This window comes from Nerophis ophidion, linkage group LG28 (assembly GCF_033978795.1).
Source record: "Nerophis ophidion isolate RoL-2023_Sa linkage group LG28, RoL_Noph_v1.0, whole genome shotgun sequence".
NCBI lineage: Eukaryota > Metazoa > Chordata > Actinopteri > Syngnathiformes > Syngnathidae > Nerophis > Nerophis ophidion.
Window position 1 is genome coordinate 27,743,494 of NC_084638.1, and position 26,421 is coordinate 27,769,914.

The 26,421-nt window shown below is 39.4% G+C and overlaps 2 protein-coding genes across 5 annotated transcripts in view; both read right to left on the reverse strand.

The window, feature by feature from the left end:
• The window catches only part of LOC133545263 (BMP/retinoic acid-inducible neural-specific protein 3-like), a 1,164,151-nt gene that overhangs the window by 676,573 nt on the left and 461,157 nt on the right, over positions 1–26,421 (reverse strand). The gene's annotated exons all lie outside the window — the stretch shown is intronic.
• LOC133545094 (phosphatidylinositol 4,5-bisphosphate 3-kinase catalytic subunit alpha isoform) overlaps positions 1–26,421 on the reverse strand; it is a 95,551-nt gene that overhangs the window by 59,914 nt on the left and 9,216 nt on the right. Inside the window, exons 2-7 of the mRNA XM_061890429.1 lie at positions 24,556–24,959; positions 15,140–15,349; positions 6,662–6,912; positions 3,157–3,402; positions 204–289; positions 1–106 (exon numbers count right to left, since the gene is read on the reverse strand). Coding sequence (XP_061746413.1) covers positions 1–106; positions 204–289; positions 3,157–3,402; positions 6,662–6,912; positions 15,140–15,349; positions 24,556–24,907 — 1,251 coding nt within the window. The 5' untranslated portion in view covers positions 24,908–24,959. The remainder of the gene's footprint in view (positions 107–203; positions 290–3,156; positions 3,403–6,661; positions 6,913–15,139; positions 15,350–24,555; positions 24,960–26,421) is intronic.

The window sequence follows — 26,421 nt, forward strand, 5'->3', positions numbered from 1 at the left end:
CTCTTTTGCTCCCTTCCTTCCTTTGACAGAGCAGATGGAGAGGCAGAGGCGGGCAGCACGGGGGATGTCTGGAATGAACATGTCGTAGTTGAGCCACTCATTCCACCTGCAATCAACACGGAAGGCGTGTTAAAAAAATCTAAATATTAAGCCAAGCCACATTGTTTTATAAAAAGAACATTCATAGGATTATTGTGAACTACCTGGGATTCGAACAAGGCACGCGCTGGGTGTTGACATTGTCACACAACTGCTCTCCACCGTGGTATATCCCAGTCCTCACATAGATCTAAAGCCGCGGCAAACAAACATTGCATACGTTATTGACCTCAATGCCAGCCTATGTCAACAATTAAGTACACTATTGACCTGAACATAAGACTTCATATTATGATGCCTTTTTGATCTCTTTTAACATTTTTTGCAGTTTTTTTGTTCGTTTCAATAATACTACAAAAAACGAGCCGCGGAAAGTGCTACCAAACAACGGAAGAGTGTGTCTCAGCTGTCTTCTTAGCACTGTAATCAGTCACGACTCAGTATTTGATACAGAGTAAATGGATGACGCAAGAAAAAACTCTCTGTCTTCCACTTTTAATGTGTGTCATGTGGGATTTCAGGGAATTCAGTACGTTTCTCCACCCAACCAAAGGCTCCGTGCTAAAAAAGTCACAACATGAATACAGTCTTAATTTGTTCATCGCTGTTAATTAGTTCTGGACATGACCTGGATAAACACATTTTCACTAAGTACGAATCATTAATGATCAATCGAATATATTCACAGCAAGAGCGAAAAAAAACCTCAATAAATTTAAAGGGGAACATTATCACCAAACCTATGCAAGCGTCAATATATACCTTGATGATGCAGAAAAAAGACCATGTATTTTTTTAACCGATTTCCGAACTCTAAATGGGTGAATTTTGGCAAATAAACGCCTTTCTGTTTATCGCTCTTTTAGCAATGACGTCACCGAGGTAACACACCCGCCATATTCATTTTCACATTACAAACACCGGGTCTCAGCTCTGTTATTTTCCGTTTTTTCGACTATTTTTTGGAACCTTGGAGACATCATGCCTCGTCGGTGTGCTGTCGGAGGGTGTAACAACACTAACAGAGAGGGATTCAAGTTGCACCACTGGCAAGAAATCTGCCGCCAGACCCCCATTGAATGTACCAAAGTGTCTTCACATTTGACCTGCGATGCTAACACAAACATGGCACAGAGATGTATGGATAACCTGCAGATGCATTTGCAACAATTAAGTCAACAAAATCACAAAGGTGAGTTTTGTTGATGTTGTTAACATATGTGCTAATCAGATATATTTGGTCACGGCATGACTGCCAGCTAATCGATGCTAACATGCTACGCTAATCGATGCCAACATGCTAGTTCCGCTAGCTGTATGAACATTTGAAACTAGATACCCACATTTAATGCGGATTTAAGTTGCTCCAGTGTCACAAGATGCGAAAGTCCCGATCGTTTGGTCCGCACATTTTACCGGCGATGCTAATAAGGCAGCCATGCTATGGGCCACTTCATTAGGTACACCCACACTATGGCCGTATAGCGTCAAAAGCTATTCGCTCAATAGCTTCAATTTCTTCTTCAATTTCGTTTTCGCTATCTGCCTCCATACTCCGACCATCTGTTTCAATACATGCGTAATCTGTTGAATCGCTTAAGCCGCTGAAATCCGAGTCTGAATCCGAGCTAATGTCGCTATATCTTGCTGTGGTAACCGCTATGTTGTTTGTATTGGCAGCACTGTGTGAGGTCACAGGGAAATGGATAGTGGTTTCGAAGATAGCGAAAATAAGGCACTTTAAAGCTTTATTTAGGGATATTCCGGGACCGGTAAAATTTTGAAAAAAACTTCAAAAAAATACAACAAGCCACTGGGAACTGATTTTTATTGTTTTCAACCCTTTTGAAATTGTGATAATGTTCCCCTTTAATAACTGTTTATAAATACAGTTTTGGTAAATTGACTTAGCTGTTATTTCCCTCTCTGCATGATGAACGTGGGCCCCGACTTAGACAAGTTGAAAAACTTATTGGGGGTGTTTGTCAATTGTACGGAATATGTACTGTACTGTGCAATCTACTAATAAAAGTCTCAATCAATCAATCAAAAAAAGCACTTTATATGTAGAAAGGTTTTGTAAGACCCCATTCCGAGCCTTATCTTATTTAGTTTTTATTTTATATATGTTGACCACAATGGACCCTGTGCGTATATGTATGTTATGCCATTGTTTACAAATTTAGTAAATAAATAACCCAAACAATTTATATTTTGTTGTTTTCTTACTGTACCGAAAATGAACTGAACCGTGACCTCTAAACCGAGGTACGTACCGAACCGAAATTTTTGTGTAGCGTCACACCCCTAATGTAGACACATAAAATCAACATACTGGTGTCATTATATGCATCAAGTGTTAATTCAAGGCTAAGGCAAAATATTGAGATATATATCGTGTATCGTGACATGGCCTAAAAAAATCGAGATGTTAATAAAAGGCCATATCGCCCAGCCCTACTTACAACCAACATTTGTAAAGCGCATTCAGAGGTAGATAAAACTGCTGGATGCTGACCACTCAGAATCTTGTGAAGTTGATAAAACCTACATCGGGAAGTTGTCTACAGCCACAGATGTTAATGCCAATGTTTTTTGCACCCAGTGCTAAGTGGAGAACTTGCTATTAGTTCCATCGTAGCCCATTCGCGATGCAGCTATAAGAGAGTGTGTGGTTTAATAAATAGAGGCATTAATTTGAGCATAATTATGTAAATAACAATAATAATCTAAGGCTATGTCTACACCAATATTGATATTTTCAAAAACACCGTTTTTTTCTAAATCGTATTCTCTGGCCTTCAGTGTTGGTGTTAAGAAGCGTAATTACAATTCATTCCGTCACCTAGCAGTTAGCACCAAATGTTTAGCGTATAACATGTATTTGTGCCGGGCTGCCACATAATAGGAATATTGCCATCAGTTTGTTTTGTAAAGAAGTGTCATCCTATATTCAGGTCAACACCATAAAATGCTCTACCTGAAAACTAAACCTAGCATACCAACAAAATTTCAAATAAGAGCTGACTAAGTTTATCTGCTGCATTTATAGTATACCTTGTCTATGTCTCTGATATTGACATTGACGTAAGTGGCACAGAGCACTCTGATCCTCAGTTTTCCGTTGATAGTCCATAAAGACTTGGTGGCTGTTTCCCCATTCATGTAGGGCGTCGCTGTTGATATTCTCCTTGCATACGACGGCATGGTGAAATTGTCACTCGGCAGTTGGGAGTACAAGCTGTCTTTCGCCATCAGCATCAAGTTGGGCATTCGCCCCAACATAATGCAACTGCGAACATACTGTGGACAGACAATGTGACATTTATTGAACTAAAAACGTGCAACATCAAACATAATTATAATTTTTCTTCATATTCTGCCAAAATTTGCAGACTTTCAGACGTCTAAGGTTTCATCCAATCTTAACCTCTGGCATCAAAATGTGCGGCTCAGTCAGGAATCAAGGGCAACCATATTTTGAACTTTTCAAATATTCCAAATAACCAGGAATTCCAGGTTTTCGTGGACATTTTGCCCATTGAAAATAAACAGGCCGATTTTCATGCTTGCACCTAATTCATATAATCTAGGACAATTGTGAAGTTATCTATATTTAGAAAAATTCTCTTTCCGTATTTTTCAACCCATTCCAACCATTCTACCATCAAAACATTCCACTTATTTGGGACATCAAACATACCTTTTTTTCATATAAATTCCTGATTTTGCCAAAATTCTACGAATTCCGAAATACTAATTCTCAATTACAAAAAAAAACACATCAAGATTTTTCGACCGATTAAAAAAACTCCAACAACCCAAATCATAAAATCTAGGACCATTGTGATGTTAGCTACATTTTGAAAAATTCTGTTTTCTAAAAGTCCCCAAATTTCCAGGTTTTTGTGGACATTTTTCCCATTGAAAATTAACGAGTCGATTTTCATACTGGCACAATTTCCACATTTCTCACCCGATTCGAACCCTTCCACTTTCTACATATTCCACTCATCTTGGACATTCTTACTACCAATTTCTAGGTTAAAAAACATTCCAGGAATAAAAGGCCTATTCCCACCTTTTTTATTTTGGCTTCTCTTCCTGTATCCTTCCACCCATTCCAACCATTCTAACATCAAAAGATTCCACTTAGTTGGGACATCAAACTTATCTTTTTTTTTGTATAAATTCCTGGTTTTACCAAAATTCTAGGAATTCAGAAATACTAATTCTCAGTTGCAAAGTGTTACAACGTCAAGATTTTTCGACCGATTAAAAAAACTCCAACAATAACCCAATTCATATCATATAGGACAATTGGGATGTTATCTATATTTTCAAAAATTCTCTGTTTTGCCCAAATGTCCATTTAAATAAATGGACATTTTCAAAGTTCTACAACTCCCATATTTCTCACCCAATACAAATTGTTCTACCATCCACACACTCCTCTCTTCCTGCAAATTCAAGCCTACATGTTTTCCGGTTCTGAATTCTACAAATACTCAAGATTACCAGGAATTCCAGGTTTTCGTTGACATTTTTCCCATTGAAAATGAACGGGCCGATCTTCATAATGGCACAATTCCCACATTTCTCACCCAATTCAAACTGTTCCACTTTCAACACATCCTATTTTCCAAGTTCAAAAAAATTCCAGGAATTAAAGGCCTATTTCCACGTTTTTTTATTTGGGCTTCTCTTCCTATATTTTCAAACCATTCCAACCATTCTACCATCAAAACATTCCACTCAGTTGGGACGTCAAACTTACCTTTTTTGTTCCGTATAAATTCCTGGTTTACCAGAATTCTGGGAATTCCGAAATACTAATTCTCAGTTACAAGGTGTTACTACATCAAGATTTTTCGACTGATTAAAACAACTCCAACGCAAACCCAATTCATATCCTCTAGGACAGTGGTTCTCAAATGGGGGTACGCGTACCCCTAGGGGTACTTGAAGGTATGCCAAGGGGTACTTGAGGTTTTTCAAAAATATTCTAAAAATAGCAACAATTCAAAAATCATTTATAAATATATTTATTCAATAATACTTCAACAAAATATGAACAAAACTGTGAAAAGAAATGCAACAATGCAATATTCAGCTGGATTTTTTTGTGGACATGTTCCATAAATATTGACTTAAAAGATTTCTTTTTTTGTGAAGAAATATTTACAATTAAGTTCATGAATCCAGAAGGATATCTATTACAATCCCCAAAGAGGGCACTTTAAGTTGATGATTACTTCTATGTGTAGAAATCTTTATCTTTTTTATATTTGAATCACTGGTTATTTTTATATCTTTTTTTCCCAAATAGTTTAAGAAGGACCACTACAAATGAGCAATATTTTGCACAGTTATACAAATTAATAAATCAGAAACTGATGACATACACTCAAAAAAATTACTCAGAGGATGAACTCAATTAAAATGAGGGCAGGATTTCCATCCAACAAATATAAGTTGCCCCAACTCAAAATTAGTACATTCTCGCAACACAATAAAAATTAGTTAGTCCAACTAATTTTTAGCAAATAAAGCCAAAATGAAATTATTGCAATAACTAAGCGAAATTGATTTACATTTGTCAGACAAATTTTTAACAAATACAGCTAAAATGAAATTATTTTGGTTACTAAGCGAAATTGATTTATATGTACCCAACTCAAAATTTATTGGAAATTAAGCAAGCTAAAAATCACCCTTGATCCCATAAAACACATCACACAAAACCTGGTTGGTATTTTTAATGTAGAATAATCCTTAATTTAACAATCTTGAATATAACACCACAAGATGTCAAAGTTACTTGAAAACGCAGACCAAAATGCTGGGTTTCAGTAAAAACAAAACATCAAGAAGTACATTTTACATAAAGACCATGCTGTATTTTACTCTTTATCTCTTTTTTTTCAACCAAAAATGCTTTGCTCTGATTAGGGGGTACTTGAATTTAAAAAATATTCACAGGGGGTACATCACTGAAAAAAGGTTGAGAACCACTGCTCTAGGACAATAGTGATTGTGAAAATTCTCTGTTTTCCCCAAATCCCCAGGAAATTCCCATTTAAATAAACGGACATTTTCAAAGTTCTACAACTCCCATATTTCTCACCCAATATAAACCTTTCTAACATCCACACACTCCTCCCTCTCTTATTGCAAATTCAAACCTACATGTTTTCCGGCTCTGAAAATTTCCAGATTAACTGGAATTACTAGGAATTTTGCTCCATTCAAAATGAATGAGCAACATAGAAATGAGCAATATACACACCAAATACACAAATCCCATATTTCTCATCCAATCCACTTTACTCATCCTCGCCATTCAAGCATTTCAGTTCCATCCAAACGTATCGGCGGCTTGCGCACATACGGCATTCACATGCAATTCCTACCGGAATTGCCTATTCTAGTTAAGTGTTATGTTCTTTTAAGCAACCTTTCATACATTTCACTTCATGAATGTCAAGTGCATTTGAATGTTAATGTGATCAGATGTACTTTGCCTTTTTAAAAGGATAAGCGTCAGATGAAATGAGATTACCTTATACTGACTCAGAGGGTATTTCTCCAGTAAGTATTCGTCACAGCCACACACTTTGAGGATGTACTTTCCTTGATACTCCTGCACACACATCTTTAACTGCTCCTGGGAGAGCAACATGCTGCGCGTCTTCTTACGGATGGCCTCGGCGATCACCTGCTCTGGCACGTAATCGTGGTTGATCTTCAGAGTATACTTCTGCTTGTCATTGCTGGGCGATACAATCACCCATATGACCACAATTATTTGACCTAAAGGAAACAAAATACAAGGCAAACAGAAAAAGTGAAAAAAAACATGAAAGAAAATATATTTTTTGTAACAAAACACAAAATGTCTTACCAGGGTTTCCCTTTAAAGACCTACTGAAAGCCACTACTACCCACCACGCAGTCTGATAGTTTATATATCAATGATGAAATATTAACATTGCAACACATGCCAATACGGCCTTTTTAGTTTACTAAATTGCAATTTTAAATTTTATCGGGAGTTTCGTCTTGAAAACGTCGTGTAATGATGAGGTGTACGCAAGACGTCACGGGTTTTTAGGAAGTATGAGCGCTATGCACACACACACACAGCTAAAAGTCGTCTGCTTTAACCACATAATTACACAGTATTTTGGAGATCTGTGTTGCTGAATCTTTTGCAATTTGTTCAATTAATATTGGAGAAGTCAAAGTACAAAGATGGAGTTGGGAAGCTTTAGCCTTTAGCCACACAAACACACAGTGATTCCTTGTTTAAAATTCCTGGAGGTGAAACTTTACTATGGATCAAAACGCGGTCAAGCCAACATGGATCCCTACCAAATGTCAACCAGCAGGTTTCGGTGAGAAAATTGTGGTTAAAAAGTTGCTTCTTACCGGAGAAAAGCTGAGCTTGTGCTGTCCATAGCTGCCGTCGACTCCCCTGAGACACCCCTCCGACTATCAGGTACTATTAAACTCACTAAAACACTAGCGACACAATAGAAAGATAAGGGATTTCCCAGAATTATCCTAGTAAATGTGTCTAAAAACATCGGAATCTGTCCCAATGCAATCGCGCTTTTTTTTTAACTTGTTTTTTTTTTTTTTCTAGTCCGTCGCTATCAATATCTTCAAACACAAATCTTTCATCCTCGCTCAAATTAATGGGGAAATTGTCGTTTTCTTGGTCCGAATAGCAGTTTTTGTTGGAGGCTCCCATTAAAAACAATGTGAATATGTGAGGAGCCATCAAACATGTGACGTCATCGTCTGCGACTTCCAGTAGAGGCAGGGCTTTTCTCTTAGCACCGAAAGTTGCAAACTTTATTGTGAAAGTTCTATACTAAATAATTTCAGCAAAAATATGGCAAAATCGCGAAATGATCAAGTATGACACATAGAATGGACCTGCTATCCCCGTTTAAATAAGAAAATCTCATTTCAGTAGGCCTTTAATGCATTTGATTGTGGCGGTGCGCCATGACAAAATATTAGCTCCACACCTTAAAAATGTGTTGTTTTTTTAGGTTAAAAACTAAATAAAGTAAAATAAGATTTGACGCTATTTTTATCACTAATTGCCATTCTCAAGCTGACAAAAGCCCAATTCCAATTTGGCCACCTGCCTTGACTCACATATGAACTTGAAGTGCCATCCCATTCCTAACCCATATGGTTCAATATGGTGTCGGTCCACCTTTGGCAGCTATAACAGCTTCAACTCTTCTGGGAAGGCTTTCCACAAGGTTGCAGAGTCTGTTTATAGGAATTTTCCACCATTTTACCAAAAGCGCATTGGTGAGGTCACACACTGATGTTGGCCGAGAAGACCTGGCTCTCAGTCTCCGTTTTAAATCATCCCAAAGGTGTTCTATGGGGTTCAGGTTAGGACTTTGTGCAGGCCAGTCAAGTTCATCCATACCAGACTCTGTCATCCATGTCTTTATGGAACTTGCTTTGTGCACTGGTGCATAGTCACGTTGGAAGAGGAAGGTGCCCGCTCCAAACTGTTCTCACAGTTGGGAGCATGGAATTGTCCAAAAGGTTTTTGGTGTCCTGGAGCATTCAAAGTTCCTTTCACTGGAACTAAGGGGCCAAGCCCAACTCCTGAAAAACAACCCGACACCATAATTCCTCCTCCACCAAATTTCACACTCGGCACAATGCAGTCTGAAATGTACCGTTCTCCTGGAAACCTCCAAACCCAGACTCAACCATCAGATTTCCAGATGGAAAAGCGTGCTTCATCACTCCAGAAAACGCGTCTTTACTGCTCTAGAGTCCAGTGGCGACTTTGTTGCTGAGTTGCTGTTGTTCCCAAACTCTTCCATTTTCTTATAACAAAGCAGACAGTTGACTTTGGAATATTTAGGATCGAGAAAATTTCACGACTGGATATGTTGCACAGGTGGCATCCTATGACAGTTCCACGCTGGAAATCACTGAGCTCCTGAGAGCGGTCCATTCTTTCACAAATGTTTGTAGAAACAGTTTCCATGCCTAAGTGCTTGATTTTATACACCTGTGGCCGGGCCAAGTGATTAGGACACCTGATTCTCATCATTTGGATGGGTGGCCAAATACTTTTGGCAATATGGTATACACACACACACACACACACACACAAAGGTTTATCACTTGCACAATATTGACTAGTGATGAACCGAATATTTAGGCGTAAAAAAGGACGAACTTTTAAGTACCAGAGTGGGAAAACAAGTTGCATTTATATTGAAGCCATTATCATATATATCAAGGGTAGGGAACCTGTGGCTCTTTTAATAACCAAATCTGGCTCTCAGATAAATCTTAACTGACGTTGCTTAACACGATAAGTAATGAATAATTCCGCTGGTAATCACAGTGTTAAAAATAACGTTCAAAATATAAAACATTCTCATGCATTTTAATCCATCCCTCCGTTTCTATCGCACCTGTTCAAAATGTCGCATTAATGGTCAAAAGTATTTTATTTATTATTGGTTACCTTCAGAATAACAATGTTATTAAAGAGAATAAAAGATGCACGCATTTAGTTGTTGTAATCAGGGAAAGTCCAAATAAAAAAAAAAAGGCGTAAAATTCTCTTGTCAGAGCGTGGGACGACACTGTACAAGAGTACTGGTCTACGCGTTTCTCCTCATTGAGCTAAATTGAATCCTGTCTCTGTTTAATTCCTTGCTTCTTGTCTGTTTAATAAATGTCATCAGTGTTTGAACCTGACAGTTGTATTCAGTGTTAAAACTGTTATACGGCTCTCACGGAAATACATTTTAAAATATTTGGCTTTCATGGCTCTCTCAGACAAAAAGGTCCCCGACCCCTGATATATATCAACAAATGTATGACACCGAAAGTCTTACAAAGTTTCCGAATAAAAATATATGATCAAAATAGAATTAATCTCGCTGAGATTCCCCAAGCCATTTTGAGAGATAATGAGCTAGCCAGTCAGATGGTTGCTTGACATATAGGTAGGAACCACAGTTCCCTTCATCACCAACAATAACGCAAATCATGCAGACTTTGTGGGAGCCATTAACGATTACTTCGGGGAAAATATGATCCATAAATGTATATTTTTGATCCCGACTATAAGGAGGATGTGCTACAAGATTTAGAAGCTCTGGGTATTATCTTCGACCCAACTCTCTCCTTTGAGTCACACATTAAAAGCGTTACTAAAACGGCCTTCTTTCATCTCCGTAATATCGCTAAAATTCGCTCCATTTTGTCCACTAAAGACGCTGAGATCATTATCCATGCGTTTGTTACGTCTCGTCTCGATTACTGTAACGTATTATTTTCGGGTCTCCCCATGTCTAGCATTAAAAGATTACAGTTGGTACAAAATGCGGCTGCTAGACTTTTGACTAGAACAAGAAAGTTTGATCACATTACGCCTGTACTGGCTCACCTGCACTGGCTTCCTGTGCACTTAAGATGTGACTTTAAGGTTTTACTACTTACGTATAAAATACTACACGGTCTAGCTTCAGCCTATCTTGCCGATTGTATTGTACCATATGTCCCGGCAAGAAATCTGCGTTCAAAAGACTCCGGCTTATTAGTGATTCCTAGAGCCCAAAAAAAGTCTGCGGGCTATAGAGCGTTTTCCGTTCGGGCTCCAGTACTCTGGAATGCCCTCCCGGTGACAGTTCGAGATGCTACCTCAGTAGAAGCATTTAAGTCTCACCTTAAAACTCATCTGTATACTCTAGCCTTTAAATCGACCTCCTTTTTAGACCAGTTGATCTGCCGCTTCTTTTCTTTCTCCTATGTCCCCCCCTCCCTTGTGGAGGGGGTCCGGTCCGATGACCATGGATGAAGTACTGGCTGTCCAGAGTCGAGACCCAGGATGGACCGCTCGCCTGTATCGGTTGGGGACATCACTACGCTGCTGATCCGCCTCAGCTTGAGATGGTCTCCTGTGGACGGGACTCTCGCTGCTGTCTTGGATCTGCTTGAACTGAACTCTCGCGGCTGTGTTGGAGCCACTGTGGATTGAACTTTCACAGTATCATGTTAGACCCGCTCGACATCCATTGCTTTCGGTCCCCTAGAGGGGGGGGGGTGGCCCACATCTGAGGTCCTCTCCAAGGTTTCTCATAGTCAGCATTGTCACTGGCGTCCCACTGGATGTGAATTCTCCCTGCCCACTGGGTGTGAGTTTCCCTTGCCCTTTTGTGGGTTCTTCCGAGGATGTTGTAGTCGTAATGATTTGTGCAGTCCTTTGAGACATTTGTGATTTGGGGCTATATAAATAAACATTGATTGATTGATTGATTGATTGTTAAATCAATTTAGCTACAGCTATATTACTAAGCAAAAAATACAAACTACAAAAATAATAAAACAATTGCTTACTGTACGATTTATGCTCTCACTGTGATGATGACTGATAGGATGTCCATATCTTCCCGTTTAGATGAAAAATACATTTTAATCCACAAGACAAAAGGTTAAAAAAAGATGCTGCTGAGTCTGACACCGTCTTCTGTTGTAGCGTATTACTCTCTATCTCCGGGTATAAACTGAATTTCACAGATGAAAAACTTCTAGATTAATGGTTTAATCCTCCTAATATCCAGATGAAAGACATGAATTATATTATATATTATTATATTTAAATATTTTGATGGTGGTCTGCGCAGTCAAACTGGACATTTTAGCAGGGTAATGCCAACAATCTGTCGCGACTCCTGACGAAAATATTGCTGCGTAACTTTACAAATACATTTGGCTAATCAACCTCAGTAAAATGTGAAATAATTACTTAGTAAACCAAGAAACAAACAAGAGAAACCTGCAGCATAGGACTCGTTGATTGCCATTCGAAGTTCCTTGCTGTAGGATTCGGATTCGTATCTGGCAACCTCAGTCATGGAGAATGGGAGGGGACGACAGAATTTTGACCGTGATTGCAGTACCATTTCTGGCCACATTACTACATACGGCACCTCTAAGGAGAGAAGGGAAGCGCAAAGCAAGTATGGCGTCACTCTCGCTGCAGCTATTGCGTTGCGGACATGGATCGATAAAAGTAAATAGTCTCCAAACACGAGTATAGTCTACAATATCAACAGAAATGAATGATAAATGTGTTGCCTGTCATCTTAGATGAAGAGAGTGACTAAAAGGGAGTGGAGAAATCTCTAGAAACAATATATCTAAACAAAGTTTATTGTAAAATAAGCAGACGCAATTGAAAAATAGAGCAAAATGATATTATGTAGAAAAATATATGTTCATACTGTAACTAATAATTACAGATTTGTTTTAAATATACAGTACAGGCCAAAAGTTTGGACACACCTCATTCAATGTGATTTCTTTATTTTCATGACTATTAACATTGTTGATTGTCACTAAAGGCATCAAAAGTATGAATGAACACATGCGGAGTTATGTACAAACCCCGTTTTCATAGGAGTTGGGAAATTGTGTTAGATGTAAATATAAACGGAATACAATGATTTGCAATTCATTTTCAACCCATAATCAGTTTAATATGCTACAAAGACAACATATTTGATGTTAAAACTGATAAAATAAAACTTTTTTTCAAATAGTCATTAACTTTAGAATTTGATGCCAGCAACACGTGACAAAGAAGTTGGGAAAGGTGGCAATAAATACTGATAAAGTTGAGGAATGCTCATCAACACTTATATGGAACATCCCACAGGTGTGCAGGCTAATTGGGAACAGGTGGGTGCCTCGATTGGGTATAAAAGCAGCTTCCATGAAATGCTAAGTAATTCACAAACAAAGATGGGATGAGGGTTACCAACTTGTAAGCAAATTGTCGAACAGTTTTAGAACAATTTTTTTTTTTTTTAACGAGCTATTGCAAGCAATTTAGGGATTTTACCATCTACGGTCCGTAAAATCATCCAAAAGTTCAGAGAATCTGGAGAAATCACTGCACGTAAGCGATGATATTACGGACTTTTGATCCCTCAGGCGGTACTGCATCAAAAACCGACATCAGTGTGTAAAGGATATCACCACATGGGCTCAGGAACACTTCATAAAACCACTGTCAGTAACTACAGTTGGTCGCTACATCTGTAAGTGCAAGTTAAAACTCCGCTATGCAAAGCCAAACCCATTTATCAACAATATCCTGAAACGCCGCCGGCTTGACTGGGCCCGAGCTCACCTAAGATGGACTGATGCAAAGTGGAAAGGTGTTCGGTGGTCTGACCAGTCCACATTTCAAATTATATTTGGAAACAGAGGATGTGGTGTCCTCCAGAACAAAGAGGAAAATAACCATTCATATTGTTATAGGCGCAAAGTTCAAAAGCCAGCATCTGTGATGGTATGGGGGTGTATTAGTGCCCAAGGCATGGGTAACTTACACATCTGTGAAGGCACCATTAATGCTGAAAGGTCCATACAGGTTTTGGAGCAACATATGCTGTCATCCAAGCAACGTTATCATGGATGCCCCTGCTTATTTCAGCAAGACAAGTGTTATAACAGCGTGGCTTTGTAAAAAAAGAGTGCGGGTACTTTCCTGGCCCGCCTGCAGTCCAGACCTGTCTCCCATCGAAAATGTGTGGCGCATTATGAAGCGTAAAATACGACAGCGGAGACCCCGGACTGTTGAACGACTGAAGCTCTACATAAAACAAGAATGGGAAAGAATTCCACTTTCAAAGCTTCAACAATAAGTTTCCTCAGTTCCCAAACGTTTATTGAGTGTTGTTAAAAGAAAAAGGGATGTAACACAGTGGTGAACATGTCCTTTCCCAACTAATTTGGCATGTGTCGCAGCCATGAAATTCTAAGTTAATTATTATTTGCAAAAAAAAATAAAGTTAATGAGTTTGAACATCAAATATCTTGTCTTTGTAATGCATTCAATTGAATATGGGTTGAAAAGGATTTGCAAATCATTGTATTCCGGTGGGCTTCACGGTGGCAGAGGGGTTAGTGCGTCTGCCTCACAATACGAAGGTCCTGCAGTCCTGGGTTCAATCCCAGGCTCGGGATCTTTCTGTGTGGAGTTTGCATGTTCTCCCCGTGAATGCGTGGGTTCCCTCCGGGTACTCCGGCTTCCTCCCACCTCCAAAGACATGCACCTGGGGGTAGGTTGATTGGCAACACTAAATTGTGCTTAGTGTGTGAATGTGAGTGTGAATGTTGTCTGTCTATCTGTGTTGGCCCTCTGATGAGGTGGCGACTTGTCCAGGGTGTACCCCGCCTTCCGCCCGATTGTAGCTGAGATAGGCGCCAGCACCCCCCGCGACCCCAAAAAGGGAATAAGCGGTAGAAAATGGATGGATGGATGTATTCCGTTTATATTTACATCCAACACGATTTCCCAACTCATATGGAAACGGGGTTTGTACTAAACAAAAAAAGGTGAAATAACTAAAAACATGTTTTATATTTTAGTTTCTTCAAAATAGCCACCCTTTGCTCTGGTTACTGCTTTGCACACTCTTGGCATTCTCTCAATGAGCTTCAAGAGGTAGTCACCTGAAATGTCTTTTTCACAGGTTAAAGCACCAAAGATTGTCACATACACACACACACACACTGGGTGTGGCAAAATCATTCTCTGCATTTGACCTATCACCCTTGATCACCCCTTGGGAAGGTGTGTTTTCAGCTAATCGAGAGAATGCCAGGAGTGTGCAAAGCAGTAATCAGAGCAAAGAGTGGCTATTTTGAAGAAACTACAATACAAAACATGTTTTCAGTTATTTCACCTTTGTTTGTTAAGTACATAACTCCAGATGTGTTCATTCATAATTTTGATGGCTTCAGTGACAATCTACAATGTAATTAGTCATGAAAATAAAGAAAATGCGTATTGAATGAGAAGGTGTGTCCAAACTTTTGGCCTGTACTGTATGTATGGTATTTGTGGGGCTTTTTAAAGAAAATATATACATCAGCAAATAATGGAGATGACTTCATATTGACCAAACCCTTAACCACGCCCCCATGCCACAGGTACAGGCAATCTAGGGGAAACCCTGCTTACCTTTATCTAGTTTGTTATTGATGTGTCTGGGCAGCTCAACTGAGGATTCCACATTGGGGGGATAAACGTACAAGGCTCTACTGTGGTGTCCATTGCAGTCTCTAAGGTCCACGGCGTCTTTGCAAACATTCAAAATGTTCCTTCTGAAGTCCTGCACTTCTGGATCTTTGACCAAATCAAACTCACATATAGGCATTCCAATCGCAAAACCTATAAGGAAAAAAAAAACAAGGAATGATTAGTCACCTCATTTTTGCTAGTCACAATTACTGTACATTCAAAAGATACTTTATTAGGTACATGTGCACAATGGACAATTGAGGCTGAGAATGTTGGCAGTGCATTTTGGGTGAGATCTACGAGACCCAATTTAATAAATAAATTATAAAGAACTGCTCAGTTTAGAAAGACAGTCAGAAAGTTATCTTTGGTGTGTATCCAAAAATACACTATACTGTATGTTTATTAAGGATGGGGGGGATATGACCTTAAATCTATATGGTTTAAGTTTATTTTCAACATGCTAATAGTTAAATTTTTCCAGATTTCATTACAACATGTCGCGGTGTATAAAGCAGCCTCGTGCTATAACAACATATGTATTATTTGGCATTTAAATGATTATGTAATGACAATATAACTATTGTAAAACAAGTGGAAAAGCCTCCTTATTTAGCTGCTGATGAATGCGGTAACATATTGCATCATTTCCGGATGTATTACTTTGTCAAAACTATTATTTAATTTCTGTTGTAACATGGTTCTATCCACACTTCTGCTATAATGTAAGAAGCACTTTTTCTTATCATCGTTTGTAAAAATTACATTAGTTTTGGGTGATACTATAAATGTGGGTATCGATCTAATACCAAGGAGTTACAGGGGCAGTATTGGTCATATCAATGCTTATACTGACACTTAAAATGATAAAGATCTTTATTTTTTTAATCACAATTATAATCTGACAAAAACACAGAATGGCGATGTAACAATCTCCGTTAAATCAAATCAAATCAACTTTATTTATAAAGCACATTTAAAATTTACCACAGCGGTAGCCAAAGTGCTGTACAATGGGCAGGTTAAAAGATAATACGAGGATTGAGCTAACAACACAACACAAAAAGAACATGATAAAAAATAAATAAATAAAACATAAAAACAGGTTCACAGCATGTGTATAATGGGGCGCCATTGCAGGATGGATATCACTCAGTGTTAAAAGCCAAGGAATAAAAGTATGTTTTTAAGAGAGATTTAAAAACAGGAAGAGAGGAGGGTTGTCTAACACTCAGAGGTAGGTCGTTCTAGAGCAGGGGTGCCCACTTTTTCTGCAGGCGTGCTACTTTTCAATTGACCAACTCGAGGGGATCTACCTCATTTATATATATCATTTATATTTATTTATGAAAGAGACATTTTTGTAAACAAGTTAAATGTGTTTAATGATAATACAAGCATGTGTAACACATATAGATGTCTTTCTTTCACAAAGACAAGAATATAAGTTGGTGTATTACCTGATTCCGATGACTTGCATTGATTGGAATCAGACAGTAGTGATGATAACGCCCACATTTCCAAATGGAGGAGAAAAAAAGTTGTCCTTTCTGTACAATACCACATGAAAGTGGTTGGTTTTTGGCATCTAATTCATCCAGCTTCCATACACTTTTCAAGAAACACATTGGCGGCAAATTCCGTAGCTTGCTTGATTGACATTCACGGCACCCGAGGGTCTTGTGAGATGACGCTGGCTGCTGCCAGTTCATTATTATGAAAAAATTACAGAGAGGAAGGCGAGAAACACTTTTTATTTTAACAGACTTTCGCGCCGTCCCTTCCGTCAAAACTCTAAAGGCCGACTGCACATTTCCTATCTTCACAATAAAAGCCCTGCTTCATGCTGCCTGCGCTAACAAAATAAGAGTCTCGGAAAGCTGGCGTGCACAAGTGATGTGCACGCCAGCTTTCTGAGGGATCGCTTGTGCACGCCAGTTTTCCGAGACTCTGTATTTAGTTAGCGCAGGCAGCATGAAGTAGGGCTTTTATTGTGAAGATAGGAAATGTGCAGTCGGCCTTTAGAGTTTTGACGGAAGGTACGGCGCGAGAGTCTGTTGAAATAAAAAGTGTTTCTCGCCTTCCTCTCGGTCATATTTTCATAATAATGATCTTGCAGCAGCCAGCGTCATCTCACAAGACCCTCCGGTACCGTGAATGTCATTTAAGTGACGTCTTGGTGAAGACTAATTTTTAGGTCTATTTTTTTTAAAAGCCTGGCTGGAGATCAACTGACACACCCCTGTTCTAGAGCACGGGTGTCAAACTCTGGCCCGCGGGCCAAATTTGGCCCGCTGTGTGATTTCATTTGGCCCTTGAAGCAATAATAAATTAACATTAGAGCTGGCCCGCCGGTATTATACAGTGGCGGTGCCGCTGTATCACCGCATTCAACGCTAATTCTCATACTTGCCAATCCTCCCGATTTTTCCAGGAGAATCCCGAATTTCAGTGCCCCCCCCTCCCCCCGAAAATCTCCCGGGGCAACCATTCTCCCGAGTTTCTACCCGGACAACAATATTGGGGGCGTGCCTTAAAGATACTGCTTTTAGCATCCTCTACAACCTGTCGTCACGTCCGTTTTTCCTCCATACAAACAGCGTGCCGGCCCAGTCACGTAATGTATGCAGTTTCTACACACACACAAGTGAATGCAAGGCATACTTGCTCAACAGCCACACAGGTCACACTAAGGGTGGCCGTATAAACAACTTTAACACTGTTACACCACACTGTGAACCCACACCAAACAAGAATGACAAACACATTTCGGGAGAACATCCGCACCGTAACACAACAAAAACACAACAGAACAAATACCCAGAATCCTTTGCAGCACTAACTCTTCCGGGACGCTACAATATACACCCCCGCTACCAACAAAACTCGATTTTGCACGTCACTATAAAGTTATATAAGCCTTGCTTGTTCAATATTCAATGCAAAACTTGCTTGGGACCCTATTAAAAGGTTAAGTTGTTCAACGTTGGCCCGCGGCTTTGTTCAGTTTACAATTTTGGCCCACTCTGTATTTGAGTTTGACACCCCTGTTCCAGAGTTTGGGAGCAGCATCGGCGAAAGCTCTGTCACCTCTAAGCTTCAGCCTTGTGTCAGGGACCGTCAGTAGCAGCTGATCGGCTGATCCTAGGGATCGGGTGGGGCAGTAAGGCTGAAGGAGGTCGGAGAGATATGTTGGAGCGAGGTTGTTTAGACATTTAAAAGCAAATAGAAGTAGTTTAAAATTGATTCAATAACGCACAGGGAGCCAGTGAAGGGACGCTAATATAGAGGTGATGTGCTCACGTCTGCGGGTCTGTGTTAGCAGACGAGCAGCAGAGTTCTGCACGAGCTGCAGGGGGGCGAAGGAGGCCTGGCTAATGCCTACATACAGGGCATTGCAGTAGTCTAAACGATTCGAGATAAAGACGTGAATTAATTTCTCGAGATCATGTCCTGACAGAAGCGGTTTCACTTTCGCTATTTGGCGTAATTCATAAAATCTTTTTTGAACGACGCTGCTGATTTGTTTTTCAAATTTAAAATCTGAGTCGAACTTTACCCCCAGGTTTGTGACACAGTCGCTGAGATACGGGGTCAGAGTGCCGAGTTCAACGTTGTGGGAGGGAGAGCGACTTGGGCCGAACAACATAACTTCTGTTTTGTCTTCATTTAGACTCAGGAAGTTAGCTGAAAGCCAGGGTTTGATGTCGTGCAGGCAGTCAATGAGACGTTGAACTGTGTTATTTTGTGCCATGGGAAAATAGATCTGGCAATCATCGGCATAAAAATGAAATGCAATACCATACTTCCTAAAAATAGAACCAAGGGGGAGAAGGTAAAGCACAAAGGATTGGGGCAAGGATTGAGCCCTGGGGAACCCTGTGTGGTGGAGGAATCATAAAACTGTCTATTTTTACACAAAAACTCCTGTCGGCTATGTACGACCGGAACCAGTTGAGGGCGGCGCCCTTAATACCCACACAGTTCTCAAGACGAGTGATTAAAGCGGCGTGGTCGACGGTGTCGAACGCAGCGGACAGATCTAAAAGCATCAGGACGACAGGAGGATATCGTTTAAAACTTTTAGAAGCGCTCACTCTGTGCTGTGGAGGGCTTTAAAACCGGACTGGAACAGCTCAGTGATACCGTTATCCTCTAAGAAGGGCAACAACTGACTGTAGACAACCTTCTCTAATATTTTGGAAATGTATGGAAGATTAGAGATAGGTCTAAGGTTAGAGAGGGGTCGAGGCTTGGTTTTTTAAGTAGAGGTCGTACTACTGCATGTTTAAACTCTACTGGAACTATTCCAGAAGAGAGGCTACTATTGATAATGATAAGGACACTTGATCCAATAATAGCAAATACCTCCTTAAACATTTAAATTACTTCCTACTATTGGCTCTGATTTTAATTCTCAGTGTTTTTCCCTTAAAATCATTGTGGGTCATGGGACTTATTTCCTGACTTTGTAAATAACCACAACAACAAAAAAATGTTATGAACTTATGATCACAAATACTGATTTAACCACTGGAGTATCAACACTAAACTGATACTATACTGTATTGATACTGCCGATATTTAATTTTTATCAATCAGCCCACCTTTGTTCACATTCAAGAGCTCTAGCTTGCGCTCGGTGTATCCTCCAACGGTGTGTATTGTAAAATGTTTACAGTAGATTCCAGACTGTAAGACGCTGCTTTTTTCCTACACTTTAAAGGGGAACATTATCACCAGACCTATGTAAGCGTCAATATATACCTTGATGGTGCAGAAAAAAGACCATGTATTTTTTAAACCGATTTCCGAACTCTAAATGGGTGAATTTTGGCGAATTAAACGCCTTTCTGTTTATCGCGCTTTTTGCGATGACGTCAGAACGTGACGTCACCGAGGTAATACAGCCGCCATTTTCATTTTCAACACATTACAAACACCGGGTCTCAGCTCTGTTATTTTCCGTTTTTTCCACTATTTTTGGGAACTTTGGAGACATCATGCCTCGTCGGTGTGTTGTCGGGGGGGGGTAACAACACTAACAGGGAGGGATTCAAGTTGCACCACTGGCCCGAAGATGCGAAAGTGTCTGCCGCCAGACCCCCATTGAATGTGCCAAAGTGTCTCCACATTTTACCGGCGATGACAGACATGGCACAGAGATGTATGGATAACCTGCAGATGTATTTGCAATGATAAATTCAACGAAATCACAAAGGTGAGTTTTGTTGATGTTGACTTATGTGCTAATCAGACATATTTGGTTGCGGCGTGACTGCCAGCTAATAGCTGCTAACATGCTACGCTAATCGACGCTAACATGCTATTTACCGGCGGTGCTAAAGCAGACATGGCACAGAGATGTATGGATAACCAGCAGATGCATTTGCAACTATAAAGTCAACGAATTCACAAAGGTGAGTTTTGTTGATGTTGACTGCCAGCTAATCAATGCTAACATGCTATGCTAATCGATGCTAACATGCTATTTACCGGCGGTGCTAAAGCAGACATGGCAGAGACATGTATGGATAACCTGCAGATGCATTTGCAACTATATTACGTTTACTTCCACCCACATTTAATGCGAAAAAAACACTTACCAATCGACGGATTTAAGTTGCTCCAGTGTCACAAGATGCGAAAGTCCTGATCGTTTGGTCCGCACATTTTACCGGCGATGCTAACGCAGCTATTTGGCCATGCTATTCGGCCATGCAATAGCTATTTGCTCAATAGCTTCAGTTTCTTCTTCAATACTTTCATACTCCAACCATCCATTTCAATACATGCGTAATCTGTTAAATCGCTTAAGTTGCTGAAATCCGAGTCTGAATCCGAGCTAATGTCGCTATATCTTGCTGTGGTATTCGCCGTTGTTTGTTTACATTGGCAGCACTGTATGACGTCACAGGGAAATGGATAGTCGCATCACAAATAGCGAAAATCAAGCACTTTAAAGTTTTTTTAGGGATATTCGGGGACCGGTAAAATTTTGAAAAAAACTTAAAAAAATACAACAAGCCACTGGGAACTGATTTTTATTGTTTTTAACCCTTTTGAAATTGTGATAATGTTCCCCTTTAAAGCTTTGAACCGGAAATAGAAACGTTGTTTCTACTCGATTCCTCATCCATCACTCCAAGCAACCGTAAGTTTTACAATATGACTACAAGTGGGATGTCTGTCAGAGTGTTTGCATTCCTACTAGTATGTAATATGCATGCTATCGTAGTGAAATAAATCGTTAACATTAATAATATGCTAACATGTTTACAAATGTCTGTGTTAGTATTATTAACTTACAATGACATTATTTTTGTATCGTTTCAGTTTCACAAATTCCTCATGCTCGAATTCATCAAAATGTCACAGTGGAGTTATAGAGTCTGTTTAGCTGATTGGAGAGCTGGCTTCAGAAGCTAGTGGGTCCCTGTCGATGACTTTGGTTTTGTTTGATCAGTCATTTTATTGCCGTGTTACAGACACCATTTGGAAAAAATGTAGGTATTTAAATAAACATTTATAAAATATTTATTAACAAATAAGTAATTTCAGAACGTATATATCTGTTGATTATAGTCTGGTGCAGTGCTGCTCATCACCGTCTTCGCCAACAATTTTTTTACCAGTCATTTATCAATTAGCATTATTCACATGTATTTATGTTTTATTGTTTTCTGCATGCCAGAACTATAATCATCCTGTATGAAACATATTTGGGTTAAGACTTGTGTGTATCTGGAACGGATTAATTAGTTACATATTTTGAGTTTCAACTGCTTTAGTTTTTGCACACTATACCAATCCAAACTGAACATTATATTTTCAGAAACTCTTTTTGTACCAGAGTAAACTATCCATCCATCCATTTTTTACCGCTTATTCCCTTTTGGGGTCACTGGTGCCTATCTCAGCTACAATCGGGCGGAAGGCCTCGTACACCCTGGACAAGTCGCCACCTCATCGCAGACCAGAGTAGACTAGATTACTGTTAATTCTGGACAATAATGTGCCACTTTTTTCCTACACTTTGAACTCCTGCGGCTTTTAAAACGGTGAGTTTGAGTTTATTTCAAACATGCAAGCATACATGATACATCACAATTTCCCGTTTCTCTTTTCAACATGTTGGAAAACGAGTAGGAAGAAGCAGAGCTTATCTAATCCTACCCCTTTTCTTTTACATAACAGTTGCTAAAACATTTGTTCACTTCCTGTTTTTGATTTATTCACAATATTCTCCACAAGTAATCACAGGGAAAATAAATACATAAATAAATAAGACTCAGTGAAGTAAGTTATATTTCATATGGTGAGATGAGTAAGATTATTTTGAAAATTAATGGATGGATGAAATAAATTCAGAATGTTTATCATGGTTCTTCTTTGTACTTTGTAAACACTAAGTTTGACGAGTTTCTTGAAGTGGATCATATTAGTACATTGATTGCTTTACTTAATGCAATCCATAATTTAATTCCACATAGAGAAATACTGAAGGTGAGGCTAATTTATAGATTTTTCTTCGCTGATTGTCATAATGCAAATAGTTGTTTTTTTTTAAATACGAGCAAAAGCATTGAAATGGTGTTATTGTTTGTGCTACGGCGCCATCTTCTGGATGATTTCGCTCACTGCAGGTGCTGCATTGTGTTTTTTTCTTTAGACTGAGCTTTGAACCGGAAGTAGAAGTGCTGTTCCATTTTTCTAGCAGTTCATAGCGTTTTTACTAGTATGGATTTTTCATTCATCACTCCAAACGTTTGTAAGTTTTAAAATACAACCATGGATATTTGTATGTGCTATCGTAATGTAATGAAGCTAGCGTTTTTAGCACTAGCTAATATGCTAACAAATTTACGAGAGCCTGTGTTAGTAATATTAACTTACAATATCACTCTGTTTGTATTGTTTTAGTTTCACATATTCCTCAGTAAATTCACCAAAACATCACCGTGGAGTTATTGAGTCTGGTTAGATCAGGGGTGCCCATTACGTCGATCGCGAGCTACCAGTCGACCGCGGGGGGTGTGTCAGTCGATCTCCAGCCAGGCTTTTAAAAAAAATAGACCTAAAAATTAGTGATCATCAATCTTCACCAAGACGTCACTTAAATGACATTCACGGTACCGGAGGGTCTTGTGAGATGACGCTGGCTGCTGCAAGATCATTATTATTAAAATACGACCCAGAGGAAGGCGAGAAACACTTTTTATTTCAACAGACTCTCGCGCCGTACCTTCCGTCAAAACTCTAAAGGCCGACTGCACATTTCCTATCTTCACAATAAAAGCCCTGCTTCATGCTGCCTGCGCTAACTAAATACAGAGTCTCGGAAAACTGGCGTGCACAAGCGATCCCTCAGAAAGCTGGCGTGCACATCACTTGTGCACGCCAGCTTTCCGAGACACTTATTTTGTTAGCGCAGGCAGCATGAAGCAGGGCTTTTATTGTGAAGATAGGAAATGTGCAGTGGGCCTTTACAGTTTTGACAGAAGTCTGTCTAAATAAAAAGTGTTTCTCGCCTTCCTCTCTGTCATTTTTTCATAATAATGAACTGGCAGGAGCCAGCGTCAGCTCACAAGACCCTCGGGTGCCGTGAATGTCAATCAAGCAAGCTACGGAATTTGCCGCCAATGTTTTTCTTGTAAAGTGTATGGAAGCTGGAGGAATTAGATGCCAAAAACCAACCACTTTCATGTGGTATTGTACAGAAAGGACAACTTTTTTTCTCCTCCATTTGAAAATGTGGGCGTTAGCATCATTACTGTCTGATTCCAATCAATGCAAGTCATCAGAATCAGGTAATACACCAACTTATATTCTTGTCTTTGTGAAAGAAAGACATCTATATGTGTTACACATGCTTGTATTATCATTAAACACATTTAACTTGTTTACAAAAATGTATCTTTCATAAATAAATAAATATAAATGATATATATAAATGAGGTAGATCCCCTCGAGTTGGTCAATTGAAAAGTAGCTCGCCTGCAGAAAAAGTGTGGGCACCCCTGGGTTAGATGATTGGAGAACTAATTTCCACAGCTAGTGGGTCCATGAAGATGACTTTTGTTTAATTTTGATTAGCCGTATTACTGCCGTGTTACACGCACTGTTTGAAAACAATCAAGGTATGTAAATAAACATTGACAAATTATTTCTGTGTAAATAACTCGTTTCACAGCATATATATCTGAAGCTTAAAGTCCGCTGCGGCTGTTCTGGTTCGAAAATGGGCTGTATAGTCTGAAAAATATGGTAGATTGGGTGCCTAGGGTGGCAGTGAGTGCATGATATGCTTTTGCTGTCCAATGGCTGACAGTAAATATAAAAATATAAAACCATACCAATTTCTCGATTGAGAATCTTTTCTTCTCTGTTGCCTACAGGCTCGATGACTTTGAGGAAAGCTTGGAAGAGCCTGAGGTCACATAACCGTCTGGTTTCGTCATAAAACTCCTCCCGTTCTGCTTCTTGGGTGACACTGACGAAGATGTAGGAGCTCTCCTCTTGCAGTAGATGGTAAAGAGGATACTTCCTGGCTTCTTTGAAAAGCTCGTGCTTCACTGTGATCAGCGTGGCCTCTCGGAGGCACTCCATCGTGAGAATCATGCCGTTTGGAAGGAGGCAGTCCACTTTGATGCTGGGGGGCATCAAGTGCATCCCCCATAGTTCTCCCGAGGATGGTCTGGGAGGCATGGTTGCTCCAGTTAGTCCACCTGCTAATTATGGGGTTTGCGATGTCGACCCGCTAAAGGAGAGGTGGAAGACAAGAATTACATAAGAATTACTGACCTGGGAATAAAAATGCACATGACTACTAAAGCCACCATATTAGACTTCAAATACAATGAGTTTTTAGACCAATGGCAAATACACTATTAGATTACTGTGGTACTTTAACTTAGGAGTGTTTTGACATAAAAGCTGTCTCTTGTCTAATTGTTATGCTTTAAGTTGCAAGTAAAAATATGAGTTAGTTTGCACAACAAATGTCACAGTTCACAGCTAGCATTAGCTTATAGTTAGAGATGGAAATCACTTTGTTTACCATCTATGGCAGGAGTCGGCAACCCCAAAACTTTGAAAGAGCCATATTGGACCAAAAATACAAAAAACTAATCCGCCAGGAGCCGCAAAAAAATGGAAAACCGTATATAAGTGAATGAGAAGGTGTGTCCAAACTTTTGGCCTGTACTGTAGCAAACGATTGCTGTGGTCTGGAACAACATGGCCCACAAACAACTTCCAGAAATGCAGTTAATATTATATACAGATAACGTGTCATAAAACATGAAAAACAAGTAAAGGAAATTAAATGAGCTCAAATATACCTACAAATGAGGCACAATGTTGCAATATGCACATCCATCCATTTTCTACCACTTGTCTCGTTCGGGGTCAATGGGGTGCTCGAGCCTATCTCAGCTGCATTCAGTTAGCTTCAATAGCATGGTAGCATAGATTAGCTGACCAAATATGCCTGATTTGCATCTCCAACAAATCAAAAACATCAACAAAGCTCACCTTTGTGCATTCACGCACAGCCTAAAACTTTTGGTGGACAAATTTAGACCAAGAAGGAGTTGATTTTACATGTAAACACACTGTTGCATCACAGTCCACGCTATGGTGAGTTCAAGAACCGCCGAAATTAGTAGGACAAATCGATGTTCACCAAATACTCTCATCAGTGAAGCATACACACAAACATGTTAAACAGTGGGATTTCTAACAATTGGGAAGGTTTGTGTCATGTTTGCCTAAAACAAAAACCATACTAAAACAAAACATTTATTCTTTACCCTATTTGTTCCCATTTCTAATCCTTTTTTAGGGCGGCGCTAAAGAATCGCAGGTTGCTGACCCCCGATCCACGGGAAGGAAGAAAGTGAAAGCGAAGGACAGTGCTAAGAAGGAGAAGCAAATCAAATTAACTCAATTAAAAATTACAAAATCATGACAGAGAGTGTAGCGGACTGGGCTAAACAGTTTGAGTTTATCACTGCTATTCTGCACCATATTGAATCAGAATAGAATAGAATAGAATGAACTTTATCGTCATTATATTTGCATACAACGAGATTAAAGACTCCAACTTAAGTTGCAGTAGTGGGAACAAACATGGGGTGAAATAAATGACACAAGAGGTAAAAAGGAAAAAACTAACAATTGAAATAAACAGACTACTATCCAATAAAAATAATAAGCAA